The following is an 18,303-nucleotide window of genomic DNA, read 5'->3' on the forward strand; positions in this document are numbered from 1 at the left end:
TTTTGATAATATGCTTATGTGCATGTGTTATCACCACATTTGTCTCTATATATAGACTTTACTGCCAAACAAGATAAACTGCATTTCCCTGCTCTAGCTCCAGAAGGCAGTAGACTCACTGTGAAGCTGTGTACAGAGAAAGCAGTGCATTTTATTTATTGACAGAATATTTTACAATGATGCAAGGTTTTCAAGTTTGACTTCTCTATACACACATTGAGTTAAAAAAAAGTCAAATATTTAATATTTGAAAATTAAATATACAGTATATTTTATCTACCTTACTTAGTCCCTCCACAAGCCCACCTGTTACTGAATTGGTTGTGTTGAACTATTCTTAGGGCCGTATAACCACCTGTATTTCTCCACATTTTTCAATCAGTTGGCAATCAGTCTCATACTGAGTAAAAAAACAAACTGACTGTTTTGGATGACTGTGTCCTGCGTAAAGATCTAAAGTGGAGCATACTCTAGGGTTGCAGGGATTTAAGTATATTTTGTTGCTGCTAGTTGTCATCTTTATCACATTTTCTTCTTCCCCTGGATGTCATTAGTTCTCTGGAGGTCAGGTTGGATCAAAACACAGCAGGCGAACACACAGGCATATCCGTGTCAGAGGGGAACGGACAAGTGACACAAGGGACAGAGAGGCAGCCACTTTGAGAGTATTATCTGAGAATAAACAGCATGGGACAGGCGTCGCATAGAGGGAGAATCACTAACAGATAGAAAACAAATAGGACTCTGGCACCTGGAATTAATAAGAGGTCAGAATACAAAAATGACGTTTGTCTTTGTAATGGTTTATAATTCCTCATTATATATATATAAAAACTTAAAATGTTTTTGTATCAGACAATTCAAACTTAAAACAAATTGAATAAACACATTTTTTTTACTGAAGCTTTATTTGTTACTCAAATATTTTTTATACCAGTCACTCTTTCCTCCATACAAACAATACTACAATGGAACAGCACACACTCTGTCAGTGATCATGCATACATTTGCAAAAACACATACAAAAAAATATCTGTATAATCAGTATTACATCATTCAAATAGCTGCTCATTTTAACAGTCACAATGTATATGTGCCACTCATCGCTCATTTTCCTGCACTAAGAACACATTACCAACATGCAGACTGGCAAACTATACAGTGCCGTGAACATATTAATGATAAAAACATATTTAAAGGCTACAGCTAGTTCCATATCAATTAATAAAGGCTTTGCTTCACAAAAAGAACAAACAAGTTTATGTTAGAGCAAACTAATACTTGGAAACACTTTCCAGCACACAGAAACCTCTTGAGTTTAGTTGCAGTACGTTTTTGACAGTGGCTGTCATGGGGATGGGGCATTACCATCAGCATTTAGGTTTATAACTCCAGGCCTCTTGCAAAGTCTACAGGGTCCCAGAGCAGTCATTACTGATGCTTCATCAACTTCAAGAGGTACTAATGTGCAGGTAAACATTAAAATAATCAACACAATCTTAAATAATTCCCCTGCTGTATTTATTTAATAATCAATGTTAATTTGATGAATGCCCCCCCGCCGCCCCCGTGTCAACACTTCACTATCTGTGAACTAGGTCCTTGTCACAGCAAAGAAGTGTGATTTTTATATGACACAGATGTAATCTTTGTCATATAAATGTTTGATGTTTTTTCTTTTTCTTGTATAAACATGCTGTATGCTGATGCTTTACAAATAAGAATCAGAGGGTTGAGTCCAAACTGAGCCCAAACAGGCAAAGTCAAAAAGGTTGGGATTAAAATCTAAAGCAGGTAATACAATGCATAAAGATTGTGTCTCCAACATGATTCAACAGACAAAAATGCTGTTTGCATGCTATACCCGTGGAAAGAAATTGCATTTTCATTAGGCAACCCATAAAATGCATTTAAAATGCATAGCCTGACAAATGCAATGTCATTTTTCATCACCAGGCACTGTTAACACAACCAAAAAAATATTATCACATTGCAGCGTTAGCATTGTTAGCACACCTTATTACAACCAACCCATATACAATATGTAGTTAAAAGCTAACATGCTAGCTTGCAGCAGGTAGCACCATTAATAACCAAGCCACTGTGCCACTTTTAAAACTCCCAATGCGACCCAAACCTCTTACGAGTGATAACTTCTTGATAACAAAAAATAACAGAATAATTCATCATTTCAAAACATGAATGTATCTTTTTGTTTTCACCGTGCTTAGCTCATCTCTAATCATAAGCATCAACCACTGATTTATTAACTTCCGATTGTGCAAAGATAAAAGCTAGTGAAGAGGAGAAATTGAAGAAATTGTAATATCAGAAGAAAAATGTGCTTTCTGCTTATAGTTGGTATGAAATTACATTGGGAAATGCTGCAGCGGGGTAGTTTCAGTCAGTCCACATGAGCTTACCTTCATTGCTTCATTCAGCAGCGTTCAGACAGTACAAACAACCAGCAGATGTCTCTGTTAAATCAACCTGCAGCTGCTGATAAGCTCTAGTAAATCTACAGTTTCCAAACATGTTCTTTCTCACAAAGAACCACAGAACAAAAAAAACAGCAACATGCTCCTACTGAGAAGAAATATATTTGATTTATAAATTCCTATTCTTGATCAGATTAACCATTCTGGTGTCCTACATGATGGTCTCCTCACCTGGAAGAGCTGCCATCCTGCCTTAAAATACTTCTTTAATAGTTTTACTGGACAGTTTGAGAGCTGCATTGTATAATTTGTATTCCATTGCCATGTCGTTCCACCCATACCAACACAGTCTGCAGTTTTTCATAATGACAACACACACACACACACACACACACACACACACACACACACACACACACACACACACACACACACACACACACACACACACACACACACACACACACACACACACACACACACACACACACCAGGCCTTTTGGTATGCTCTTGCTGCCTGGAGCCACACAAGCGCAGCCTTTGTGTGCCATCAGAGTGTGACCAAGTAGGAGCGTGTCTGAGAGAGATTGTGCATACTTGTGTCCTAGTGTCTGTCTGGTAATGCATGAGTTTGTGTGTCCTGGTATTTGTGCACCGTTTATGAGCTGCTCTCCCACTGTGCTGGCTTAGATCCCACCAATCGGCAGTACTTGGAGATAGGACAGGAAAGAAAGTCAGCCTCCTTTCTCTCTTCACATTGTTGCATTGTTGTTGGAACAGGCAGGCTGTAAGATGATGAAGAGCTGGGCATGGAGGGGGGGCAGGTGGAGGGAAAAGCGGAAGGAGGCCAGCGTCCTGGGGGTAGTGGTGGTACCAGAGACGTTCCCTTAGCTAGTGTTTTTCTTTTCAGTCTGCCTGCTTTGCTTGTGTTTGATATGTTCTCTTAGAATCAGATTCAGTTTCTGATCTTGTTAACCTTACTATATGGCAGCTCTCCCCATGTACATCCAGTGTCATAGGTTCAAGTCATGCATCATTATGTACCATCATAGTTTTTTCTTAACTCTGTATTGTCCCAAAATTAAATAATGTTTTCCCATTTTAAGTTGGCTGAATGCCCTTAAGGGATATTCACCCTTGAATGAGAGCCTGGTAAAAGAACGTGAAGTGGGGATTTTCAGTCTACTTTGTCATTGTTGTTAGAGTGAACAGGCTGGCACTGGGCATAGCACAAAGAGGAGGAGGAGGAGGAGGAGGAGGAGGAGGAGGAGGAGGAGTAAAACGTTTTGGTGGTGGCAGTGGGTTCACTGGATTTGTGTTTCCGATGCAGGGCGATCACAGCCAGAATGCTGATGATGTGAACGTGGAAGTACATAGACCTAGGAGGAAAAATGGAGTGTAAGTTTTGTAACTTTGTCATGAAAGTACTGTAAGGGGAAATGTTGATCAGTAGGAAAAAATGAGATTACAAAATAAAGCTTCGAAACTACTATTTTTTGGAAATGTATAAAACAAAGGAGAATTCTGGGCCTCTACTTTTCAACCTTAATAAATGTCATCAGCCAGTAGAAACAGCATTGCTGGCATAGCTCCTAAAATAACATCTATATATCGCTAAAGGCCTGCAAATGCATGAATACTAAAGATGCAACAATAAGTGGATTAGGCGGTTTTTAATGCCAAAATGATCTGGTTCCATACAACAATTTCGTAGTTTGTTGAGTGGATCCACAGAACATTTCCTTAAACTGAACAAATTTGTGGCAATACACCTGTACACAAAAATGTATTCAGAAATGACCTAAACACAGGTGCACTGGTACTCATTTCTCATAACCACATTTCACTGTTTGTACATTCTCATGTTTATTCAAACTTCAATACGAATGCTGTTAGCTGCGGACTTGCATGTGCAGGGCGGACGTGCATTCACTTCTATACCTACTACAATCAGGGGTCTGCGTACGACGCTCTTCACATGCATTAGAAAACAAGATGGCGAGAACTATGATGAAATTTGTGTCACACATACCCACGCGGTCCCACGAAAGCAGTAAGCATGAATTGGATTTAAGAGGTGAGAGGACTTAAGATGAATTACATACCTGTAATAAACCAAAGTGGGCTCTACTGCAAGAAGTAGAAAAGGCATAACGGTGTAGCAGATGGCCAGCTGGGTGGCAGCCCAAGTTAAAATGTCGTAACCTAGCTTCAAGCCTCTGAAGCCCAGGAAGTAGTGGCGAACTGACTTACGTACCTGGTGCGGAGAGACAGATGAGCAGAGAGGGATACATTCACACCAGTGATACTAAGCCTATAAAGTTACATGAAAATACTTTAATACCTTTCTTGATTGTATGAATTTAGTCTATTAAAACCATTCATTGGTGTATGGTATATTTTGCTTTGGTAAAAACATCTACTATCATCAACAGGTCAGCCAGGTGCACTTATTGGGTTTTCTCTGAAAACTGAGATGCTCAACCAACCTTACCTCAGCTACAGGAAAGCGCCACTTCTTATATAGCTATTTTCTGACAGAACCATTTTTATCACTATTAAGAACTGTGTTTTTGTTTGCATTTAAAAGTAAGATTGAAGATGAAGTATTTATTTGAATTTCCAGAGGAGGTAGAGTACTCACAGCTCGTGCTGCCATGGTGATGGGGATGGCAGTGATGAAGGTGAAATAGTACCCTGGATAAACACCGTGCCACAGGGCAGACAGGATAAAGGTCAACGCCAACCTGTGTTTGGGGGCTCGGTCATAACACACCCTGAAGAGATGAGAGTAATCAAACATATTCAAAAGAGTTTATGAAATAGACAGCTGAGTAAATGTTTTCTCACTGCGTGCATGCGTATTGGAGTTCACATTTGCAGTACTTACGTTTTGAGCCAAATTCCTGTTCGAATATTCCAGTTGTCTATGAATGTCTTAAAGCTTGTGGCGGTCTGAAATATATCAATAAATAACAATAACCACATAACAGTAACTTTGTCCTCTAAAAGTCATTGCCTGATTTTGACCAACATGAACGTGCATGAAACTTAACACAATGTAGAGAGACTGTGTATGTATGTTTATTAAATCACGTAAAACATTGAGGGTACCTCAATCCCCAGGATGTTGAGGTTGCACATAAGGTCCCAAGATGGCTTTCCATTTTCATCCATCCCCAAGAAACCATAACCTGCAGCGTTGTTGACTGCATCAGCTGACAGGACAGAGGAAAAAAATTAAATCGCACACACACACACACACACACTATGTAGGTGCGCGCCTGTGTTAATGTGCGCTTGCTGCCCCATGTGCGCTGATGCGCTCATCTGTTGACATTTCCGAATGCCTTCCTACAGAAACAACATTGGTTGAGGTTTAAAAACATATGTATGTTTGTTCAACTGTGAGAGAAGTTATGTGACGATAGTATGTGGATATACCGGTCTTAAAAATGTGTTCAACCTAAATGTATGAATGCCCGATGACTGCACTGGTGGAGCTGTCTATGTGTCTGTCCTTGTCTTATGTGTGTGTATTTTGTTATTTTATATGAGTTGTGTCATGAAATGATAGTGTATGTTTAGTTTTTGTCTTACAATTTTTATTTTTTATTGTTTATGATATTGTTATGTGTATTGATTATTGCATTGCCACATTTTCAAGTGAGTTGTAAGGACCTCAGGAAGAATAGCACCTGCAATGTAGGAGCTAATGAGGAGCCTAAATAAACAAACAAACAAACAGTTGCTTAATAAAAGCGGGCTTTCCACACCAACAAACGTACATGTGTCATTAGTATGAGAAAAAAACGAGATTTTAACTGTGTCGGGCTCGGACATAAATATCTTAATGCCTGTCGGGCTCGGGGCGGGTTCAGAAAAATGCGACCCGATCCGCACTCTAACACACACACGCACGCACGCACGCACGCACGCACGCACGCAAACACACACACACACACACACACACACACTGCTCACCTAGTGTCCAGGCGAAGTAGAATTTGGGCCTTGCTGCTTGAATGGAGAAGAAAGCGTAGGTAAGCCTTGTGAGGAAGGGGGCTTGGCTGACAAAGTGAAGGTCCACGTTGTACTTTATCGGCAAGGACCGAGTCACTGTGAGGAAGAACAGCATACATCCGCTGCAGACCAGCAATTTTCGACAGACAGCGTTCTGCAGAGAAAATGGATAACTGCTGAGCAGCGATGGAAACACACATTACGAATGGACGTGATGACCACTGGACTAATTAAGTCACTCCAAAACCAGGTCCAGTTGAGATCAGAGGAAATGAGCCATATTTACAACCAAGGCTGAAACAATGACAACAGGACTAGGTGCAAAAATGGAAGAATCTGACTCTGATAAGATTCGAGTCTCAGTGAATACAAAAATCTAAGTAGGAGAAGACTTAGACAGATTTTACTACAGTCCCAGGTTATGCTGTGCCATTAAGGAAGCAGCAACCAGGTATGCATTCATTAACTTACCAGTGGTGATGGCTCCGGTGTCTTATCATAACCGTTCTGCCCATTACACATCCCAGAGTGCTGCCTAAGCCTCATGCTGATGTGTCTGCCCTCTATGAAGTCTATGTATTCCTTATAGTTACTGCATGGTCCCACCAATACACTCAGGAAGTTCAGATTGTAGCTCAGGTACTCGATGAGAGAAGGCCTTACACTGTAGGAGAAATAATTTAAAACAAACGAGAATCATATTTTTAGTATGATAACAGTGATCACTTCATGTGAGAAAGCAACAGTGGTATTCAATTTCTTTCATCTAAGTTTGGTGGATAGTGAGAAAAGCATGCCATTATTTTTAAATAAAAATGACACATTTAAAAAAGGAGTTCTGTGAACCTGTATAATTGCTTGGCAGATGAAACGTTACACAAAAGTAAACATTCTATGAATGACAAAAACTTTGACTTTTTAAAATTTCACATGAGACAATCCACATTATAAATGAGCTTTTGATCTGGTCCCTTTTGGTTCTCCGACAGCAGTTCTGCAGCATTTTAAGAAACCAGAGTTGGGTATATTGAGAACTGGTTATGAAGTGTTACCAGTTCCAAACAATGAAGTAAACAGGAAATTATATTAAAAAATCTGCTTTAATAAGCTTATTGATTCCTGAGAGAAAGGTTTTGACCTATTGAGCTGCCGTCTATATTAATTATAATAAGTATACATGTTGGTATCCAAAACTATTTGGTAGCCCAGGAATCTTAAATTAAGCTAACAAAAATGAGACAATCATGGAATTTAGAGCTGCAGGATTATCAGACAAGAGCAACACTATGTGTTATGATCGCTTTTTGATACATTTTAAAATTCATTAGAATTTTTGTTTTAAAATGGCATGCATGGTACACTGATGACTGTTGTTTTATCGATTCACATGCATAAAATGTAATATTTTCCATGCAAAATGATGCCTCTTTTCTAAGTTCACAGCATGCTTTTTACATGAACAAGCTATTCACCATGAATGCATCTCCTTGTCATTGTCCTTCGTGGCTAAAGGAAAAGAAACAGTTATTTATTCTTTAAATAAGGTGTTAATTCAGATGCAACCCTACCATATCAACCCTACATTGTAAACTATGTGCACCTCAAAGATCAGCTTTAAAAGAAATCAGCTAAATTCAGTAGGGAAAAAAAGATGTCATTATTCGCAGGACACAGTGCTCTGCCTTGTCTGCCAAAAGGCTATACCCTGGATGTTTCACACTCCAAGTGTACTGGAAGTTGTGAGTATTTACCACGGTAAAAACTTACTTTATAGCCAGAGGCTTCTGCTCTGGGGTCAGTTGTTCAGCTTTCTTACACATACCTGAAAAATAAGAGATGACGTCATGAGTAACCTGTTTGGAAACTTTCATTTTGTCATTTTTCAGCAAATTATAAAATGAATGATGGCTGAATTTCATTTAGCTGCTTTAGTTTCAGGGTCCTGGTATTGTCATGGTTTGACATATATTTTCTTCTCCATTCAAGCAGCAAGGCCCAAATTCTACTTCGCCTGGACAATGGGTGAGCAGTGTGTGTGTGTGTGTGTGTGTGTGTGTGTGTGTGTGTGTGTGGTCATCTTCTCCTCTGCCTTACCGTCGTGGAGCTGGAAAGCCAGTGTGGTTATCTTCTGGGTTACTATCATCAGAGGCCTGGGTAGAAAAAATAATGAAAGTACAAAGTTAATGATGTAAAATCCCTATAATACAATATGCTTATGCTATTTCTGCCTCAGCACTCCACGTTTAATCCACAGCAGGATGTTTAAGTAAAAAAAATGTTTTAGTCATCTATTATATGACAATGTCAGGTCATTAATCCAATGCAATTCATTCAAATCTCTAAATTTTCACTTAATTCCCCGTCTCTCTTTGAAACCAGTACAGCCTGACAGCCATCTTCTCAAGCTCACACTGTAAGTACATTGATTTTCTAACATTGATTAAACCAATGGAATATTGCTAGTAAGAACATTTCATCCATCAAAAACTGTAGTTTTTTTCACACTTATTTGCCATGCAATTCAGTCATCCAGAACAACAATACACAACAGTAAACAGAGAGACTAGGTGAACATACATTACCACACATACAGCTACATTTTGGTTTCAGTCGTTTCAGTAAGCTAGCCATTAATGGATACCAAAAATTATGGAAGGGAGGCGACAGCGGAGGGCATTAAGGTCCTGTACAATAATTCTGAACAGACTAGTTTCACACCCCCTTTACTAGTTTCATTCACAGATAAAGACCTCTCTGTCCCAAGAATGTAAGTGTGCAAAGGCACACAAACTACATCTCTCTCTCTCTCTCTCTCTCTCTCACACACACACACACACACACACACACACACACACAGGTTCCTGTGTTTGAGTGGGCTGCATTGTGTGGACAGCATGGATAACCGAGGCAGAGAGGGGCCGAGCGGCTGGCAGTGCCAGCTCAATGAGAGTTGGCAGTTGGCTTTAGAGAAACCTTTTCAGGGTGCCAGCCAGTATGTGCAACTCTCTCCACCGCTGTAGCCAACAGACTCTGTTTTTCCATGTAGACTCTAAAGTTGGCCTTGTACACAAGATTTTGACCCGGTTCAGTTTCAGTTCTGCTGCCTTGCACATATTCAGTAAGATCGGCTTATGGAAATGCTGAATGACAAATGGGAGAAAAGCACACAGACTTTAGAGACGAGCTCTAAATTAACTGTGGGTATATCAAGGTGATAGTGAGGACAACATGACAGTATAAAACCGCAAATGAAATGAATGGTGTTACACAAGCAAAGAAAAAAGCACTGTGAGTCACAGAACCTTATATTTATAAGTATTGTCTTTAGCACCGGATTATTACATCCAATCCTGTGTAAGTAGCTACACATATGTACACTATCTCTGTGATTCACAACTATTCATCTGTCCAATCTGAAAGCTTAAATAAGCTGGATCTCTAATTCAATATATGACCCTACCAAGGCTGACTCACAGGCCTGGCTGATCATCGCTAAAGTCACACGGCGGATTGCAAGTGCTGCTGCCAGCAATTTCATCTAGACCAGAACTGGGCAAAAAGTTGCTGAATACAGGAGCCAGCAAATTCAACAGTCACCTTTCAAAAAGTAACTGCACACAGTAAACACTATTATTATCCGGTTTATCTGGTATGAACCATCACAGTAAAACCACTGCTACCACCTCAGGCCTGACAAAACACATGTATTTGCAGCTCCATGTTTAGTTCAATATTTGTCTGATTTTTGAGAATCCTGGGAGGCCCAGTATGTGAACAAAATGATAACCCTCTTTATCAAAGCAACCACATGCCATTAATGTAAGAATAGCTATGGAATGAAGTTGCAGTTAATACCTGTAGGCAGTAGCCTGACAAGCCAGACCCACATATACACAATGTGATTGGCCTGACCAGAATTTGGTTTTTCCAGGTCGCAAGCCATGCTAGACTGACCCTGACTGCAAATTACATTTGCTGCTGCTAGGGTGCGTCTAGATTTCTAGGCTATGTGGGCAGAGTTTCTATTTCAAAATAGTCATTTTTGATGATGCAATCTTTCATTTATGAAATAATAAGCAATGACAAAGGAGTCACTGCTCATCTTCTGTTATAGGAAATCCCCTCCTGCTTCGCTAAATTCTTCTTTTAGCTCTTCTTTATAATTCTGAAAGAGTCGAGTCCAAATGTAATGCTGTAATGAAAAAAAAGAGAAAAAGAGTAAACTGCTCACTCCTTTAGAAGCAGCCTTGTTTCTAGCACAACAAAGTCACAGTTGCCAGGAGGCAGCAAGTACCTTAACTCTACAATGTCAACTGTGAACAATCAACACTGCTGCTTTTTAATCAGTGGCGTTGTCTTTACACAAGGCCGTGGCACTGGCGAATGTGTAAACAGGTACAACACAGTTTCATATGTTAACTGATTACATCACAACTGCTCTAAAACGGTGTGATTGTAAAAATGATTAATATGCTGTCACCAAGAAGGTGTGGCAAAGAGAGAAGATTACAGAGTGATTACGTGTTTCCTTACCCAGAGAAGTCAGTGGACAGAACTCCATAGTTATAGATAAAGACTCTGCTCACTTGGCACAGTGTCAAGTAGCCCATAGCCGTCACCATGGAATACCTGTGTGTGGAGGAATTAACAAAACTAAATCAGACAAGGGCGCCCGGTTAGCTCAGTTGATAGAGCAGGCGCCCAGGTTTACTCCTCGACGCAGCAGGCCCGGGTTCGACTCCGCCCTGCGGCCCTTTGCTGCATGTCATTTCCCCCTCTCTCTCCCCTTTCATGTCTTCAGCTGTCCTGTGAAATAAAAGCCTAAAATGCCCAAAAGTAATCTTAAAAAAAAGAAAAGAAACTACATCAGACAAAAAGATATTCTGGTAATATAAGAGTTAATATTACCAAGTAGGGCTGCCACCTTTTGGACCCCGGGAAGACTAGCTGGTCGTCTAGGCGGCAGCTAATGGCAGCTATTTTTTTTTCTGCATACTCGGATTAAGACAGCCACATGGATGCCTTTCTTACATAATTTTTTTTTTTCCAAAGTCGGATGCTAAGAATTTAACATTTGTTACCTGAATGTTATTAATTTTCCTTAAATGTCTTCATCAAAACATAATTTTACATAAGTTGCTGCAAACCTTGTTGATGTGCACTTGTAAATTTGAAATGGGTCAAAAAGAATAATTTACTTGTTACCAGTGAAGTTGGTTTAAAAATATGTCAGTCACAACATGCAGTTCTGTCTTTAAATATTTTTTAAATTTGTATACTGTGTCCTGACTTATCAGAGGAGCTGCTGGTTGATACTATGAAAATGTATGAACTGACCTATTCTAAAGGTAAAAATGTAATTAAAGGTAAAATGATTACTAATCATCCGGTTCAAGCTCAAATGAATTCAAGTCTTCAAAAAGAATGGTAAATGTTTAACACCAGGATCACCACAACAAATTCCTAATAGTCCCAAATGTTGACATTATAACATATCAGAATAATTACTTGTGTTACTTTACGTTACGTTACGTGTATGCACTATAGTGTCCTGAGTTTGTTACCTTCTTTCACCCTGTGCCAGTGATAAAGAGGGGTGTAATGTGGTATGCATGTTTAACAATCAGCACGAACACAGTTTATGGTGTGTTTTTGCCTCCACATATACGTATAGAACACAGGTGTTATCTTCCTGCCCCTGCAGGTAATCCCTTTACACGTATAAACCAGGGTAACCTAACAAAACCTTTTTTTTATGTTGCTCCATTCATAAAAAGAAAAAGACTACAATGACACACTTGAGCCAAGTTCTTTCAAGGCCATTTTTAAAAGAAGGATAACAGGGACGAGGTGCATTGCAGGGAGTAAATTAATGGGTACATTCCAAGAGGTAAGAAACAATAAATGTTGTTTTTCAGATTTTAATGTCAAATACTGCTTTACTGCAACAAATAAAGCATTAAAGGTCCTATGACATGCTGCTCTTTGGATGCTTTTATATAGACCTTAGTGGTCCCCTAATACTGTATCTGAAGTCTCTTTCCTGAAATTCAGCCTTGGTGCAGAATTACAGCCACTAGAGCTAGTCCCACAATGAGCTTTCCTTAGGATGTGCCATTTATGTGTCTGTAGCTTTAAATGCTATTGAGGAGGAGAGAGGGGGGCGAGGTGGAGGGTGGGGGTGTGGCCTTGACCAACTGCCGTACTTCGCTTGTTTGCAAGCCATGATGTCTCTCTCTTTCTCATGGGCGGGCCAAATGCTCTGGGCGGGCAAAGCAGAGAAAGGGGGAGGTAACCTTTTCCCTTATGACGACATAAGGGGCAGATTCCAGATCGGCCCATCTGAGCTTACTTTTTCTCAAAGGTGGAGCAGGATACCCAGGGCTTGGTTTACATCTATCGCCATTTCTAGCCACTTGGGGGCCATAGGCAGGATAGGGGAACTCATATTAATGTTAAAAAACCTCATAAAGTAAATTTTTCATGCCATGGGACCTTTAATATAGTTACCATTATCTAGACTAAGCCATCTGTTTACTCTTATGACGTAAATCATCTCCAGGTGGATCTTGTCTGACAAGTTTTACCTGAAGACTTTCTAGAGGTGTGGCAAAAAGGCATTAATTGATTGCACAAGGCACTTAAGAATGTTCTTAATTCCACCTAATATTTGATATGTTTACATTATTATACATTATTTAGTGCTGTAACATTTCATGATCCATTTTATAATCCAACATTTTGTCTCCATAACTTAGCTTTATCCCAGACTTCAATGTTAATTTCTCTTTATGAGTATGAAGACCAACACGTACCTGTGTACATTGTCGATGTCAGCTTTGTTGATGATCAAGTAGCTTGCTACCACTACTGCTAGGATGTGAGCTGAGTACCTGCAGACAAGGACACACAGGACCAGAAAATGTCCATCATTAATAGTATTTGAAAAATACAGTATTCATTATTTTAAATTGAAGTGGGCTGTATGTCAGTGCAGCCCAGACACGTTTCCTCTGAAACCCGTTGCTCATGAATCAAATGCCACCACAAACATTTCCCCTGTGTCTCTCTTTTCTGTGCACCTTTATTGTCTACAGCCTCATTGTCCTCCTATAATTATAGCCTGTAGCTCTGCACACTTGACATCAGCCCTGTCTATCTGTCAGAAAGGTAGACAGTTAGTAGACAATTATAGTTGAGAACTCAGTGGCTACCACACACTACCACAGACTTTCTGACTCAGTAAAGACAGGAAATGAAGAGAAATTGAATGGAGTACTGTGTGAGAGTATCTCTGACAGTATCATACAGTACCATCCAAAGCAGAATATGAGAAAAGCAATGCCAAGGAGAGTGGCCACAGCGTGCCTGACCAATGGATTGGCATGGCTAGGACTGAGGTAGAGACGAAACCAGAAGGCAGCAGCCAGGGCAAACAGCTGGCACACCATAAAATTCACCTGTGTGGGAGAGGTAGAGATTAGGATAGGTAATATCTGCTTTTTAATACCTGAAAAAAATACAACTAAATAATACTCCTGTAGGGACATATTGTGACAGCATGATGCATGGTAATAATTTTTTTTTTCCCACTTGGTTCATCATCCCCAGTGGTATCATATAAATTCTATAAGGATGTATAGTTTTTCTGTGATAATTGTTTAGTAGAATATCAAATAGTTGACGATAAACGTCGAGTCATTTTGCATGCAAGTCTTCAGTTTCTAAATGCCATTTTGGAGAGACACCAACATCATTTAATCTACACATCATTGCAATTATGAACTGCAATGTGGGCGTCGATGACAATAAGGGAATAACTGCACGTCTCTCTAACAAGTGACACACTTGCAGACGATAGCCTACAGTCATAACAGTGTGCCACTCATAACATAACAGAGCTTGGGGAATGCTGTTTATTAACTCCGAAATATCCTCGTTGTTTTGTGATTCATGGACAGATCCTCCTACCTGATCAAGGGGAAAGCCCAAGTATTCACTGACAGCCAGCAGCCACTTGGATCCAGTGGTTTTAAAAGCAGTGTCCGCCCGCTCGCCCATCCTGCGTAATTTTCTGTCGCGACGCCTCAATGTTCCCGGTTGTCTTTTTCCTTGTTTTTTTTTTTATTTATCTTAACTACTTACTATTTTCTCTGACAGAAATTCATTGTTTGGCAAAAGCCTCCGTGACAAGTCGAGCTAGTAGGTTACACAGTACGACCAGGAATACAGTACTCCCCTCATCCTTAGGACAGTAGACATACCAATCAAGTAAAACAGTGACAGAAAGAAAATGAATAGCTTTTCCGGTCATTGCTTCCAAAATAAAAGTCGGATTGCGAACGTGCACAATTAGGGGTTGTAGCATTGTAGGCTAACAGAAAGCAAATAAGATATATCTGTGAGGAGAAATCTATTCTCTACGGACTTGTTTTCGCCCACAATGTACTCACAGACATTCAACTATAAAAGGCGATGTTTTAATTACAATTCTCACACAAATGTGTTCATCATTACCTACCCCACATGCCTATCCCTCATTTTCAAACGTGGCAGTGTATCATACGCTTTTATCTAAAAATAAATAGACTGCATCGTGAGTAAAGATTATTTTTAAAGAGAAACGTCTGCGTCTATAGCCTACATTTAACATTGGAATATTTTTTTTAACCTTTATTTATCCAGTAAGTCGATTGAGAACAAAAACGTATGAAAGCCATTTCATCTTACTTCCGCTGTGTTATCCAGGCTCTTTCCAATTTTGTGCAACAGGAGTTCACAAAGTGGTATCAGCTCTATTTCCCCCGCCCTATTTAAAATGAGTGTTTTGTCAGTGACTCATGGTGACAAAGCATTACTCATTAACCAGAAGAAAATATGAATTAACAGTGTTTGAGTAGGTTATTCAAAGACAGAAGGAATCCCATTTTGGTACGTGGTAACGTGTGTGTCAGACCTCTCAGGTTCTGAACCCAAACGCAGACCACGAGAAGGTAGGTGGTGAAAAAAGGTGAGTATTTATTTTTTGATCCAAGATTTAGCCTTTTTTTCCCCAGCCCCCCATAAAAGGTGAGTATTTATTGATGACAAAAATATAACTGAAAAGGTAATGCCAGACGTGTAGACAGGTGAGTAGGCTACGGGCGATGGAATGCTGGTGGTGGTGACGAACGTGTTGGCAGGTGAGTACTGGTGGACAGGGGTCTTGAGGAAAGTTGATGGTTCTGGTTGCCAGGCAGGGGTGAAGGTAAGTCAGAGAAACAATTAAGCGAACAAGCATAAACGAACAAAGCGAACAGAGACTGACTAGCAAACGATTTAGGCTGCCGCGCAAACACACCATACGCGTAGACTTTGGCTAACGATCGGCAGGGACTGTCAGGTCACAACTTTAAATAGTGTTGTGATGATGATCAGGACCAGGTGTGTAGATTGCTGATGAGGAACAGGTGAGAGCAGTTTCAGGTGATCCTGGAATTCCCGCCTTGCACTCGTTGCCCGGCAACCGGAACGGGGTACGTTCAGGAACGTAACACAAAACACAGAAACAAACCAGACAGACAGGGAAAACATGCTCAAGGGGAGGGGTTCGTGACAGTGTGTAGGCTACTACAACTAGTGTAAAGGTGATTGCCACAGGTGAGAATTTGTCACTTGAAAATGGATGATACATCTCCTGCTTTGTTAAAGTTTAGATATGAGGTCGCCCAAATCTCAAATCTTCAAAATTTCAAAATGTATGAATCATGTGTGTGTTGCAGAGTGTGTTAAGAAAGTTCATCTGTGAAAGGACTGAATGTTCTTTCCTGCAAGACCATGGCATGAATTTTATTCATTTTTGAGAGGTTATTGCTTGAGTCATAATTAATGCCCAAACATGGCATTTAGAGAGAGTCATAATTAATGCCCAAATGTGAAGTTTTGTCAGTGGCCACCTACTATGAACACTTTTTGCACAGGGTGAGTCCAAGGGTGACATTTAAAGTGAGGCACCAGCTATGAATTAGCCTTTCCATATACCATATAACAATTAATGTGGCATTTAATAGATTCCCATGAGGGAATTTTCTTCCCTCTTGTAGCCTACTAGGCCACCTCATGTATTCAATGGTGAGGTCAGAGGTCAAGATCAGCTACAAAATAACAGCCTGCATGGTTGAGCTTAAATATATTTTGTAAGGACAGTTAAGTTTCTTTTACACAATTCACCACAATTCATGATCTATTTACAGGAAATACAGTACATTCTGACCTATTGACCATACTATGATGTCAATACGCCAAGTGTTGTATGGCCTGAGAAAACCAACTTTCAGACCTGTAATGTAAGCAGTGGTAGTATTCAAATCTTTTACTCAAGTGAAAGTAGAAATACCACATTGTAAAATACACTCCATTACACAAATAAGTCCTTAACATTTTATTTAATTAAAGTACAGAGGTATTATCTTCAAAATGTACTTAAAAGTAAAATAACGTTGAATGGCCCATTACAGAGCATTATATCATGATATACTGTATATTATATTATTATTATTATTATTATTAGTAGTAGTATTATTATTATGTATGCATTTATGTGTAAACAGAATTTAATGTTGTGATTGGCCAAATATTATTTTAAGCAATTATCATTTTTAAGCTGATGACATATTTTGTATGTACAATCTTAGCTGTAGCTAAATGTAATGTAAAAAAGTACAATATTTCCCTCTGAAATGCAGTGAAGTAGAAGTATAAAGCATACAATGGAAATACTCAAGTAAAGTAGGCCTACAAATACATCAGAATTGTACTTAAGTACAGTACTTGATTAGATGCACTTAGTTACATTCCCCCACTGAATGTAAACCTTTTAACAGCTTTAAGTTAATTAAAAGGCAGATACTTTTGTAATTTGCCTTCTGTGAGTCTGAGCTACAGTTAACCAGGTCACTGCTGGCCTACTCTAGCCATGTAAAACATACAGTAGGCAGTAGTATTAGAATTAGACACAATGCTAAGCTGCCCTTCTGATAAGTTAATTTCTACTTGTTGTCAACATTATGATTACACACACAGGTAAGGTTTGCTTTAAGTTAAAAAATGCACTTGAAAGTTTGAAAATTAGAAGCGCTGATTAAACAAAGAAGCAAAAAAGTGCAAAAACTTTTTTTTTTTTAAATGCTCTGCATGAAATAAGCAAGGGATTACATATAAAGTCCCATAGGAGCTGTGAACACACACACTGGCCCAGCAGAGGAGCACCTTCAGCAGAAGACTCCTCTTACCCAGATGCACCACAGAGCACCACAGGAAATCGTTCCTGCCTGTGGTCATTAAACTTTACAACGCCTCCCTCGGAGAGTCGAACACCCCCTCTCTGTAATCTCTCAAACATAGACAATCATTTCTCTTTTTATTGCACTATTTGCACATTAACACCGTACATTTGATCTTTTATATATTATTACTGTATATTTGTTTTTAATATATATGTTAAAGTCTGGATAATATATGTTGTTTGTATATGTTGTTTGTATATCTGGAGTTGTAACAAAAATAATTTCCCCCTGGGATTATTAAAGTATTTCTGATTCTGATTCTGAAGAAAACATGATGCACAAAAACAAACATGATACCACCTAACAATATTGAAATTCAAATTAAACCACCTTTTAGGAAGAAAATATAGCATTTTTTATTTCATCATATTTTTTAAAGTTGTATTTAGTTTTGTCATCACTTTTTGCTTAACTGGTTTTACCAACTGCTACAATAACAATATCACAGTAACCTATTATCTTGGAGGAGGTCAGTATTTAATGCCCAAAGGTTATCTTGTCATTCTGATGTACAAGGG

General features: G+C 39.3%; 1 protein-coding gene across 1 annotated transcript; it reads right to left on the reverse strand.

Annotated features, from left to right (window-relative positions):
- Positions 1-893: 893 nt before the first annotated feature.
- On the reverse strand, positions 894-14,712 carry mboat1 (membrane bound O-acyltransferase domain containing 1). The gene is made up of 13 exons (XM_031298669.2): positions 14,433-14,712; positions 13,776-13,921; positions 13,277-13,354; positions 10,995-11,090; positions 8,556-8,611; positions 8,229-8,283; positions 6,933-7,125; positions 6,423-6,615; positions 5,553-5,656; positions 5,329-5,393; positions 5,083-5,215; positions 4,544-4,695; positions 894-3,817 (listed from the first exon to the last, which is right to left on the reverse strand). The coding sequence occupies exons 1-13, from the start codon at positions 14,520-14,522 to the stop codon at positions 3,616-3,618; spliced, it is 1,563 nt and encodes a 520-aa protein (XP_031154529.2). The 5' UTR covers positions 14,523-14,712; the 3' UTR covers positions 894-3,615.
- Between the last annotated feature and the right edge of the window lie 3,591 nt (positions 14,713-18,303).

The sequence above is a fragment of the Sander lucioperca genome, chromosome 10, assembly GCF_008315115.2.
Source record: "Sander lucioperca isolate FBNREF2018 chromosome 10, SLUC_FBN_1.2, whole genome shotgun sequence".
Classification (NCBI taxonomy): domain Eukaryota; kingdom Metazoa; phylum Chordata; class Actinopteri; order Perciformes; family Percidae; genus Sander; species Sander lucioperca.